Genomic DNA, 11,921 nt, shown 5'->3' with positions numbered 1-11,921 from the left:
GTGCTGAGATGCAGTGTGTGGATCTGAGAGGGGAATAATACCCTTAGGAGAGCAGAGCAATAAAAGCATTGTCACTCTTCCTGGAAACAAATCTTTAGCATTCCTTGTGCTACACAATGGCATCCCTGAATAGAGGCCCTGACTCAGCAAAGCACTTACTGCACGGCATTAAAATCAATAGGACTTACGCACATGCTTAAAGTTAATCATATGCTTGACTGCTTGGCTGAGAGGGGCTGGTTTGCTGAATCAGGGCCACAGAGCAAGGGTCTGTGTTGTGCAGAAGGTCAGATGGGATAATTATAGTGGTCCCTTCTGGCCCTAAAATCTGTTGAGTAACTTTCACATAGGACATCCAATAGTCATGAGATGATGATAGCTAGCAGCCGCTGGGGCTTGACTTCACAGAACCTTGCTAATGAACATATTGCTAGCGGTACTATTGAAACCATGGCACTGATCAGGATAATGCTCGGTAAGCATTCGTGGGATTAAGCCTCTGGGCTGGCTTGAAACAGGCAGTCTAGGGGGGAAATCTGTATGGCCAGCTGACCTACTTCTAATAATTCTACCTTCAGACAACCCAGAGAGTAGGTCAAAAATGCTCCAGTAACATCCCCAGACACTGCACCCTACAATAGGGTTTCTACAGGGGTTTGAGGCCAGCACTGTGGAATTGTTTTAATTAGAAAAGTAACAAGTTTAACAGAATTTGGAGTTTGACTAGATAAGTTAGATACTGCAAGGCGTTTTATTTCTATTAACCTACTGCCAATGCTGCCTATTCCCAAACAAAAGTTGTCTAGACAAAAACCCTAAAAGGATGTCTGCTGCTAGGAATCAACCCTCCTTTTAAAACCAGTGCTTAACCCCCTGTGAAACAGGGCAGCTTTGCATATCAGCTGCATTTGCTGTACTCAGCATAAGTGCAATCAGTGCTTTTGATAACGAACGGATTTTCTAGCACTTTCAGTGATATGCACTGTGGCTGCAGAAGCTAACAAGCTTGAAATACAATCAGTTAAAGGTTCACGGGTGGTTTTTTCCATTCATATACAACACAAAGACTTTCTCTTGCAAGAGAGCAGTTGATGCACTTGTAGCAAGTGAATCCATAAAAGATATATACTAGAATAATGAGAATGGTTTGGAAGGATGGAGATAAAACTCCCTATTTCTGTTTGTAAAAGGCAGTTCCTCTACTACAGAGGTGGGCAAACTACGGTCCGTGGGCCACATCCGGCCTGCGGGACCGTCCTGCCTGGCCCCCCGAGCTCCCGGCCAGGGAGGTTGTCCCCAGCCCCTCCCCTGCAGCCGCAGCGCGACGTGATGCCCGTGCTCTGCAGTGCCGGGCATGCGGCGGCAGCGTGGCTGGCTCTGGCTGGGTGGCGGGGCTTTGCTGCTCTGAGCAGCACAGTAAGGGGGGGTATTGGATAAGGGGCAAGGGGTCCCCACGGGCAGTCAGGGGACAGGGAATGGGGGGGGGTTGGATAGGCATGGGAGTCCCGGAGGGGGGCCTGTCTGGGGGCGGGGGTGTGAATAGGGGTTGGGGCAGTCAGGGGACAGGGAGAAGGGGGGGTTGGATAGGGGGTGGGGTCCTGGGGGTGGTTAGGGGCCGGGGTCCCGGGGCGGGTGGACAGGGGACAAGGAGCGTTGGATGGGTCGGAGGTTCTGAAGGGGGAGGGAAGTGGGAGGGGACAGATAGGGGGTGGGGGCCAGGCTCTTTGGAGAGGCAGAGCCTTCCCTACCCAACCCTCCATACAGTTTTGCAACCCCGATGTGGCCCTCGGGCCAAAAAGTTTGCCCACCCCTGCTCTACTATGGTATCACAACACTACTGTTATACTTCTAGGGTGAAACTCACTCATATGAAGAGGATCAGCACTGGACTATACCCCATTTAAGTCCCAATTAAAAGCCCTCAAGCTTATGCATCACTTAAATCCTATGTTAGCTTTGTGCTGGCCCACTGTGCAGGGAGAATTTCACCCTCTGTCCTCCAGTGGAGCTAACGTGGAAGGATCAGTTAGATTGGATCAATTAGAGCTGGGCAAATGCAACAGAAGAAGCCCTAGTTTGTAACAGGAGTGGAAGGTGGCACTTCACCCACTGAGGAGATCTGTAATCTAGTCCCTCTCAGCAGAGGGGTAAGAGATAGCTCTTGACTCATTCTGACACGATTGCCAAAACAATGCCATCCTCCCAGATACCCATAGCAATGGGCCTTTCACAAATCAAGCCATGAAGATATTGAAGGGAACATGCTTCCCTCCCCCCCCCCCCCACACACACACAAACCCCCAACAGGTTGTAAAGTAAAACTACTGCAAAGAAAATCAAAACAATTTAGGACTTCCAGCTATGGGGCTAGATTATGGTTTTACTGATATGATAGACAGATGGTATGACCTGGCTCTCAGTATCTGAATGGGAGAGAATGCCCGGCACTGCCTTGGTCCATTAGATAGCAAATTCATATTTAATATAAAAATTACAGCTCACTTTTCAAAGCCATTGCTAAGAGATTTGGATGCCCTTTCCCATTAAAATTAACGGGCATCAATGTTTGCTCTCCCAAGGAGAATGGCCGTGAGTTCCCGCCGCTCTTTGAAGTGCAGTGTGTGCATTTCTCTCTAATTTGCACACTGCCCACACGGGAGCTTCAGAAGTTCAAGGAAAACACTTCATTGCAAATGTCTGTGTTGCCGCTGTGTCTCAGCGCTGCTTGCAGGAGAGGAAGCGGGGCTTCCCGACAGGTCTTCAGCCAAATCTGCAACGTTGCCAGGATCTGCAGATAAATAAAAGGAGAGGCAAGGGTTATTGTTTGACCCTGTCAAATAGTCACAGCACGGTTATGTGTTTCTCACAGAAGTCCGCATACAATAACTCCTGAACGGATCAAACAGATACTGCCATTCATTTCATTACAACAGTCTCCAGCATCCCCAACTAATCAGTGCTGATTCTACACACAGGGCAGGCTATTTCAGAAGGTATTAGTAATCATAGTATTAGTTACAGTAGAAACAATACTCAGTTGGGGTCAGGGCTTCATTATGCTGGGCACTCTACACACACTTTTCAGGAGGACTTCATTCCTGCCCCAAAGAGATTACAATTTAAAACAGAAATGATCCAAATTAAGTGCTCACTTTTTCCATTGGTGTTTGGTTTTTACCTGGCTCTTCACATCCAAATGCTGGCGCTCCAGACAGGAGCAGTCCTTGTCCAAAAGGCCCAGGTTGTTTGCTAAGAGCTTCCAGTCTCTGTGCTTAAGGGACATCTCCACTGCAACCCTCAGGAGCTGCTTGTCATCCAACCCTGATCGGTCCTTGAAATCGACAGCTGCCTTCGAAAACAGTGGGAAAGAGGTTGCACCTTCTCGCTAACTGAAAGGGGTTGTCATAAAGCTAGCAGACCCCTTACAATGCACTTAGGGCCTCATCCAAACCCACTGACGTCAATGGGGTTCTTTCCTGATGGACTTCAATGGACTATGGATCAGGTTCCTAGTCCGATGTGCACCATCCCTGCTGGGAGCACTGGCAAAGGTTCAGCAATGTGAGCTATTATAATTCCACATGTAATTCTTTTGAGACTCACCTTGGCTTCTAAAGAGGTTCTATAATGTACCCCAGCACTGAGTTCATGATTTGGCTGGAGGGCTAAATCATTTGGAGACCCTGAAATTGGCCTATGGAAGAGCAGGAGATGGAAGTGTCCAGAACCAGGAGAATGGGCATGGAGCACCAAGCAGGGTAAGGGGATCTTGTAACAGACCCTCTTTCCAATCAACTCCCGGCTGCTCCCTGGGCAGCCACAGCTAGTTCTTAGCACTGCTTCTGCAGGAGGCAGACGATTTCCCTATTACTAATGCCCTTGTAAGCCCTCTGACAGGGCCAGGCTCATGTGGAGAGGGGGCACATGCGAGTTACTGTTTCCTGTCTCTGTAATTTGCTTGGGTTTGCCCCATGGATTTGGTAGGGCAGAGGAATTTGGCAGAAATTCTCTGGCACTGTAGCCTGGCTTCCCTCCCAGAAGCCTCTGTGACGGTGGGGGAAGAGGGGAGTATGCCACAGAGTCAGTTGTAGGTCCTCTTGGCTCACAGCAAGATAAGCATGCTTCCCTCGTTCTTTAATTTCACAGAGTGACAAACAGCATGGTAGATCTACTGAGGATTAAAGGTGGGATTTTCCAAGGGAATCAATGAAGCTGGGGACTTAACTCCCGTCAGCTCCTTGTAGGTTTGATTTTTCTCAGGAAACCCCAACCCCAGAAAACGCTCTGTAAATTAGAGATGGAGATTAATGCTCTCATAATGCTACTGGGGTTCAGGGCCTACCCCTGCAAGGGCTGCTGTCTCTGATGAAAGAGAGGCTACTTCAGTAGTGAATCGCAAGAGGCCACCTCTTGTGGGGTGTTATATGGACGTTTATAGTTCCACAGTAATTCCCTTAGTGAAAACCCACATCAGTTATGAACTGACACCAAGGTTTTCAACCATGACTAGTGATTCAGGGGCATCCATCTCTGAGTGCACATCCTGCGACATCTGAACTGGCCCAGATTTTTCAGAAAGTGTCAAGCCCTCTGAGTCTGGCTCCTTTATGGTGCCTCAGCCCGGGTGCCTGAAATCACTAGTCACTTTTAAAAATCTTGGCCTGCTACTGTTGGGATTCCCCCCCAGAGCCAAAGGGTTAAAGTTTTATTTAAAATGAAACTTTTTGCATTAAAAATCTTGAATTTAGAGATCACAGAAATGTAGGGATGGAAAAGGGATCTCGAGAGGTCATTGAGCTCATCCTCCCATCCTGAGGCAGGACCAAGTGAACCTAGAGCATCCCAGCCAAGTGTTGGGCCAATCTCTTCTTAAAAACGTCCAGTGAGGGGGATTCCACAACCTCCCTTGGAAGCCTATTCCAGAGCTAAACTATCTTCATAGTTAGAAAATTGTTCCCAATAGCTAACTTAAATCTCCCTTGCTGCAGACTAAGCTGTTACTTCTTGTCCTACCTTCAGTGGACATGGAGAATAATTGATCACTGTCCTCTTCCTGACAGCTCTTAACATATTTGAAGATTGTTATGTCTCCATTCAGCCTTCCCGTCTCTAGTTGAAACATGCCCAGGTCTTTCAACCTTTCCTCAGAGGCTATAGTTTTTAAACCTCTCATTTTTGTTGCTCTTCTCTTGATTTTCTCCTACTTGTCCATATCTTTCTTAAAGTGTTGTACCCAAAACTTTACACAACTCTTTAGCTGAGGCCTCACCAGTGCCAGGTAGAGTGGAACTTGTTTGCTGCCTTCTCTAACCTATCACATGGGTGTTGAAAAATTGAAAATTTACGTACAGGAGGAAAAGATGGCTGTGAGTCCTTAAGAAGAGCGATGTTTGATGGTATTATTGGAAAATGCATCGCTGATGTCAGCATATGTTGTGGAAGGGTCCGCATCCAAGCAACAAACTGATCTTCATCAATATAACCTAATCAGATATTAATACAATCTAAGAACACAGATATACGGTTTTTGTTCTTCAAGGTTGTATGCCGCCAACTGGAGGTATGCAAATTTCAGAGATAAACCATGCAATCCGAAAGCCATTATTCACTAGCAGTGGTCCCAATTGTTTGCTAAGTCAAACTTGGAATTACACTGCACTGTACAGTATTTGGATTTCATTTTCCCCCTTCATTCCCTGGGAAGTATCTTAAGCGATAGGACTATATCATCAAAAACTGTTCACATGACAGGTTTCAGAGTAACAGCCGTGTTAGTCTGTATTTGCAAAAAGAACAGGAGGACTTGTGGCACCTTAGAAACTAACCCATTTATTTGAGCATGAGCTTTCGTGAGCTACAGCTCACTTCATCGGATGCATACTGTGGAAACTGCAGCAGACTTTATATACACACAGAGTGTGTATCCACGGTATGCATCCGATGAAGTGAGCTGTAGCTCACAAAAGCTCATGCTCAAATAAATGGGTTAGTCTCTAAGGTGCCACAAGTCCTCCTTTTCTTTTTGTTCACATGACAATCTTTCCAGTTTCAAACATGACAGTATCACACTGTAAGAAAAAAAAAGATCAGTAAGTTTTGGCACTGCTTTGCTACTATTAAGGAATCATACACTTGCAGCCATAGTTAAGGTTGTACCTACTTTACATCATAAATGTAACTGTGACCCCAATACAGCATTCTCATTCTCTCGCTTTCAAAGGACAATGATGAATTTGGCCCCGAAAGCTCATTATCAGAGTCCAACTCACACGTCCTTGACTCTCCATCTATTAGCGTGCGAGATCCTGACTCCCTGCTGCTGTGCGCCGTGGGCAGTCACTTACACCTGCCCAGTGTGAAGGTAGCCAGGGGGTAAAATGCTTCCCAATCAGAACAGTATTTCTTGTATCATGCACGTTCTCACAGAGATAAGTGAACACACAAGCTTCAGAGCAATGGGGAATCAGGCATCTCTCCTCTGCTGCCTTCTACTCTTGCTCCCCTCTGAACCGTGATGGTACTTTCAGAAAGTCCTCCTGCAGGGGAGAAGGTAATGTCAGTAATAGGAACCAGAGGGAGTCAGTGTGGTGACTGGCACCGGCTGGTGGAATTGACAGGCTGTAATTATGGGTTTCTTGTAATATGCACAGGGGAGGAGGGAGCTTCAGCTGTCAGTAAAATGTCTTGAGCTAACAATTACATCAGCAACATGGCTGGAACTAGGCCTCTGTCTTATCCAGGGAACCCCTAAATTCCATCTGTCTCAGTTTCTCTCAGGCCTAGATACCGGCAGGGTCCACAAGATAGCACTGTGCTATATCCCTGAGGGAACAACAGATGTTTTCTTCCAGTTTCTCAGGCTGTCCCATCTCTCTCATTCTCTGAAAGCAGGTAGCTCCTGCAGCTGCTATCAAGCCAATAACTCTTCATAATCATGATGTATTCCCTCCCAAACATGGCAAATCATTAACTCAGCAGCTGCCAAATTACCTTGATTGCTTTTATCCATTTCACTGAGGTAAAGAGTGGCAAGTTCATGAATGGTCTTTGGGTCTTCTCTGGGGTACAGGTTCTGCAGCAGAGTCAGCAGCTGGTCCTTGCCGATGGTGCCAGAAGTTATGGTCTGAAATAATCCTGCATAAGAAGGATCAGAATAAAGCTGTCTGTTACATTCTGATTGGCTTAAACTATTAACAAGTTCTTGACATGGTGCTATGTAAAGTTGGTTTGTCTCATTGATTCTGCCTCTGTAACTGCCATGGGATGGGTTGAGGCTAATTCTTGCCAAATGGTTTGATCAGGAGACACAGGAAAGCAGCCAGTATCAATGTTTCTCTAATTTCTGAGAAATACTTCTGATGTCCCCAGATTGTCTCAGAGTGCCCTCTCTGTTCCAGTGTACCCGGCTCTCCTGTGAGCAGCCAAGCTAAAGACACAGCATGCTTCTGGCCATTCATAACTCATGACACTCTTCCCAAAAGCAAGGGACGTTAGCCCCGGAATCCTGGCTAAATATCTTGAGTCACTGCATTTTGCTTTTCTCAATTACCTTGTGCTTCCCCTGGACATGGTGTTTTCTTCCTGTCCTAAAACCATTAGTGTTGATGGTACTGTTATAACGGCTGATAAAAAACCCTTCCAGAGGTGGCTGCATTTTAATAAGGGATCAAATGAGGAGAGCCCTATAATAGCATTCTGAGTAGTGAATGCTGGGGCTAAGATGGTCCACGAACTTCTGTTATATAAATGCATGTTTGCATTTACCCAGCTCTCAGGACAAGCAAACTATCTGTGGTGAATAATGTATTTGGTGAATGACTCAAAATCTCTGGGGGAAAAGCTGATCTACAAGATCATAGAATATCAGGGTTGGAAGGGACCTCAGGAGGTCATCTAGTCCAACCCCCTGCTCAAAGCAGGGCCAATCCCCAATTTTTGCCCCAGATCCCTAAATGGCTCCCTCAAGGATTGAACTCACAACCCTGGGTTTAGCAGGCCAATGCTCAAACTACTGAGCTATCCCTCCCCCCAGTTTAATAACAGAGCCAAATGCAGTCTCTCGGGCAAACCCTTCGTCTTCAGGTGTTATAACTTTCTAAGCCTGATATTCTGATTTGAAAAAGGGAACACAAGAGGCCGTACGGTCCAGGGGATAGAGCCCTGGATTGCAACTCAGGAGACTTGGGCTCTATTCCTGGCCCTACTGTGTGAGCTCAGGCAAATCATTTCCTTCCCCCCTCCCCTTTGTCCTGTCCATTTAGACTGTAAACACTTCAAGGCAGGGCCTTTCCCCAGGTAGGTACAGACACACACATATCTCTGCGGGTCCTCCGGCTGCTAGTGTAATACCTATAGAGGACAGCACAGAACTGCCTCACAGTGAATATAAACTGGCCTAATACACAGGGACCACTGCAGGGCACTAATGTTACTGTCTCACTCATAATTCCCTTCTCAAAATCAAATACCAGGCTTATTAATTATAACACCTGCAGGCAAATGATTTGCATGAGAGACTGAATTTGGCTCCATTACTAAACTGACCTCATAGCCCAGCTTTTTCCCCCCAGAGGCGGAGTCACTGAAGTTACATCTGTCTTACTTACATTGGATTAAACCATTTTTTTACACTGACTCTGCGTTGGAGATACATCTTACAATACCATTATGATCTGTGGAATAGCTGTGCATGTAAAATGCCTCTATAAACAGCTCAGGAATACAGAGGAAATATTGTACTTAGATTGTAAACTCCTTTGTTCCCTGCTTGTACAGAGCTTAGCACAATGGGATGCTATTCCCTGAGTGGGGCTCACAGGCACCACAGCAATATAAATAATAATACTAGGTCTGAGTGGACTTTGCTGTATTCTCAAGGAGACTCGGGTTTCAGCAACATGCCTTTATGTAACTATCACATCAGCAGCGTAACAGATGTGTAATGTCACCAGTCTGGTATCAGACACCGAAGCCGCTAACAGACACAACGAAGGCGGCTCGAACGAACAGACCTTCATTGTCATCTCCTGGAGAACACACTGGCTATGCCACAACTGAGTATTTCCATTAGCCATTTCACTTCCCGCAGCTCTCAAAGACCGACGGCATTACAGCTTGAAACTGGACTCCGGCCAGACCCTCAGCTAGTGCAAGTCTACGTGGTTCCATTTAAGTGAATGGAGTTATAGTGATATGTACCAGCTGAGGGTCTGGTCTGCAGGATCTGAAAGATTGTAGCCCAGATGGATGGGAGCTAATGGTGGCTTTTTAAGCACCTGCCAGATCCTGGACTGCAGAGGCCCAAGGCATAACTTAGACAGCTCTGAGGGCCTGTCTACATTATAGCAACCTCCCAGGGCGATGGTGCTGCCCAGAATGTCAGCAGTGCTGTGTGCTGTAGTTCTACCCCCCAATGCTCCCCTCCCAGGCTGGCCTAGCATGTCCCTGTGCTAGGACTTCTGATAGAATCCCTGGGCGGCAGCTTTAAACCTGGCTTCTGCACCACTGCGCTTGGCTGGATGTAGAGTTTTTCAGGTCCTTTGATTCTGCCCTGGCTCGTCTATGTGGAATAAAGGGGCCAGAGTGCAGTGTGAGGCTCTCACCCTGTACATCTTCATCTCTCTCTCTAGTCTACATCCTCCTGCCTCTACACTTCCAAATAGGTGCTTGCCGTGTCCACAAGATGGCAGTACGCCACAATCCTCCCTTTGGTTTTATTTACCTCACATAAACATATCAATACATCTATTAGGTCTTCTGACAATTCTTCCATTTCTACTAATAGTGCGAACACGAGGATCTCCTGTATTTAGAACTCAAAACCTAGCTGCTGAATTCCAACGAGACAGAATTCCAGCCAGGCTGGGGATTCTCCTCTCCATTAGAATTAGAATCTGGAGCGGAGTCTGAAGCCACTTGGGAGGAGTCGTAAGCAAGGTCTGGCAGTGCTTATCTGAATACCTGGCATTGTGCCTCAAGGTGCATCCATCCTTTGTTCATCAGAAACGAGTGGTCTGACAAATTTCTAATGATGACACATTGCTCCAGTCTTTGAGGTCGATTCCAGATTTCCCAGCCCTGTTGCACTGCCAACATAAAACTCAATCTCCAAACTGGAAATCACAGCTCAAGAATTTAAAAAATGGTTAGCGATTTTAGGTGCCTCGATTTTGGGGTCTCCAACTTGAAGAGAATTTAAAGGTGCCTGACTTAATAGCCACCCCCTCTGAAAATTGGACCCCTTTAATGTGTCTCATATTTAGCATGCAAACACAGAGCACTAGCCAAAATCACTAGCCACTTTCTGAAAAATGAAACCATGCTCTCTAGCCCTATGTATTTGATCAGCATCTTATGTTTTCTCTTTATACCCTTGCTGGAGTTCATGGACACGGCCCTTAGCTGCGCTATTGGACGTTGGGCAGGAAGGAGAGTGGGTTTCACCTGAGAAATAGCTGAGCAGGGGTTTCCTCTGACGCTCTATTTACAGTTGAGCCATGTGCCCCTGGGACTTTTGGCAGCTCTGTTTTCCGGACCTTTCCTTCACGTTAGCTGCTTTGAACCATTCGCAGTGAAAAAGCTCCTTCCCTCACGCTTCGGCTAGCACGGGGCAGCTCTGATGTCTTGGAGCCCATAGTCTTTAAAGAATTTTCCCGTGAAACCCCTCACACCCTGCTGCTGTGACAGACACAGCTGGAGGTGATTAGTAAGGGGGAGATTAAAGCTGGCAGGCGGCTAGAGGTCAGTCAGACAGTTCTAGAGGCAGAGCGATACGCCGACCCGAGCCAAGCGGGCTCTGTAGTAAAGTGACTTGCTGCTGCGGGGTTCGATCTGGGGAGAGAGTTGGCTTCTGCCTAATAGTGCGTCTAACGCCCTTGCAAATAAAAACTTAGCTACTGCTGGGCCCAAGCAGTTTGACTGGCAAACCTTTCCTTCATTATTTTAAACGCATCGGTTTTGGACAAAGTGCACAAAGACTCAGCTGAGCTCTCCAAATATGCCTATAGTGAAGCATCTGGAACCCTTCTGCAGAAATATCCAACAGCTGGAATAAATGTTTAAGGAACTCGGATCAATTCTATTTTATAAACTCACCCTCCTTAACTAATTCACATGGCAGTTCAGAGGGCTAAAAGCATGACTCAGGCCACTTAGAATCATAGACATGTAGGTCTGGAAGGGACCTTGAGAGGTCATCCAGTCCAGTCCCTTGTGGTGTGACAGAACTAAGTATTAGCTAGACCATCTCTGATGGCTATTTGCCTAGCTTATTCTTAGAAACCTCCAATGACGGAGATTCCACAACCTCCCTAGGTAGTTTGTTTCAATGCTTAACTATACTCACAATTAGGAAGTTTTTTTCAGAATGTCTAATCTAAATCTCCCTTGCTGCAATTTAAGCTTATTACTTCTTGACCCATCCTCAGCAGATAAGGAGAACAATTTACCACCCCCCTCTTTACAACAACCTTTTACATACTTGAAAACTGTTATCTTGTTCAACCTCAGTCTTCTCTTCTTCAGAAGAAACAAACCCAATTTTTCCAATCTATCCTCATAAGTCACATTTTCTGGACCTTTAACCATTTTTGTTTTTCTGCTCTGGACTTTCTCCTATGTGTCCACATCTTTCCCAATGTGTGGTGCCCAGAAGTGGACACAATTTTCCTGTTGAGGCCTTATCAGTGCGGAGTAGAGTGGAACAATTACTTCTCGCGTCTTGCCTACAACACTCCTGCTAATACATCCCAGAATGATGTTTGGTTTTTTTGCAACAGAGTTACACTGTTGACTCTCATTTAGTTTGTGATCCATTATGAGACAGTCATGTGAAACTGTGTCAAAAGCCTTACTAAAAATCAAGATACATCATGTCTACAGCTTCGCTCCATCCACTAGGCCACTCACCATGTCAAAGGCCC

The 11,921-nt window shown here is 46.3% G+C and overlaps 1 protein-coding gene across 1 annotated transcript in view; it reads right to left on the bottom strand.

The window, feature by feature from the left end:
- Positions 1-2,419: 2,419 nt before the first annotated feature.
- Positions 2,420-11,921, bottom strand: part of LOC311521119 (uncharacterized protein) — a 61,706-nt gene continuing 52,204 nt past the window's right edge. Inside the window, exons 3-6 of the mRNA XM_084629249.1 lie at positions 6,991-7,134; positions 5,350-5,483; positions 3,179-3,349; positions 2,420-2,788 (exon numbers count right to left, since the gene is read on the bottom strand). Coding sequence (XP_084485375.1) covers positions 2,663-2,788; positions 3,179-3,349; positions 5,350-5,483; positions 6,991-7,009 — 450 coding nt within the window. The 5' untranslated portion in view covers positions 7,010-7,134 and the 3' untranslated portion in view covers positions 2,420-2,662. The remainder of the gene's footprint in view (positions 2,789-3,178; positions 3,350-5,349; positions 5,484-6,990; positions 7,135-11,921) is intronic.

Source organism: Lepidochelys olivacea (genome assembly GCF_965140295.1).
Source record: "Lepidochelys olivacea isolate rLepOli2 genome assembly, chromosome: 5".
Taxonomy (NCBI): domain Eukaryota; kingdom Metazoa; phylum Chordata; order Testudines; family Cheloniidae; genus Lepidochelys; species Lepidochelys olivacea.
This window is presented reverse-complemented; position numbering and strand designations above follow the sequence as displayed.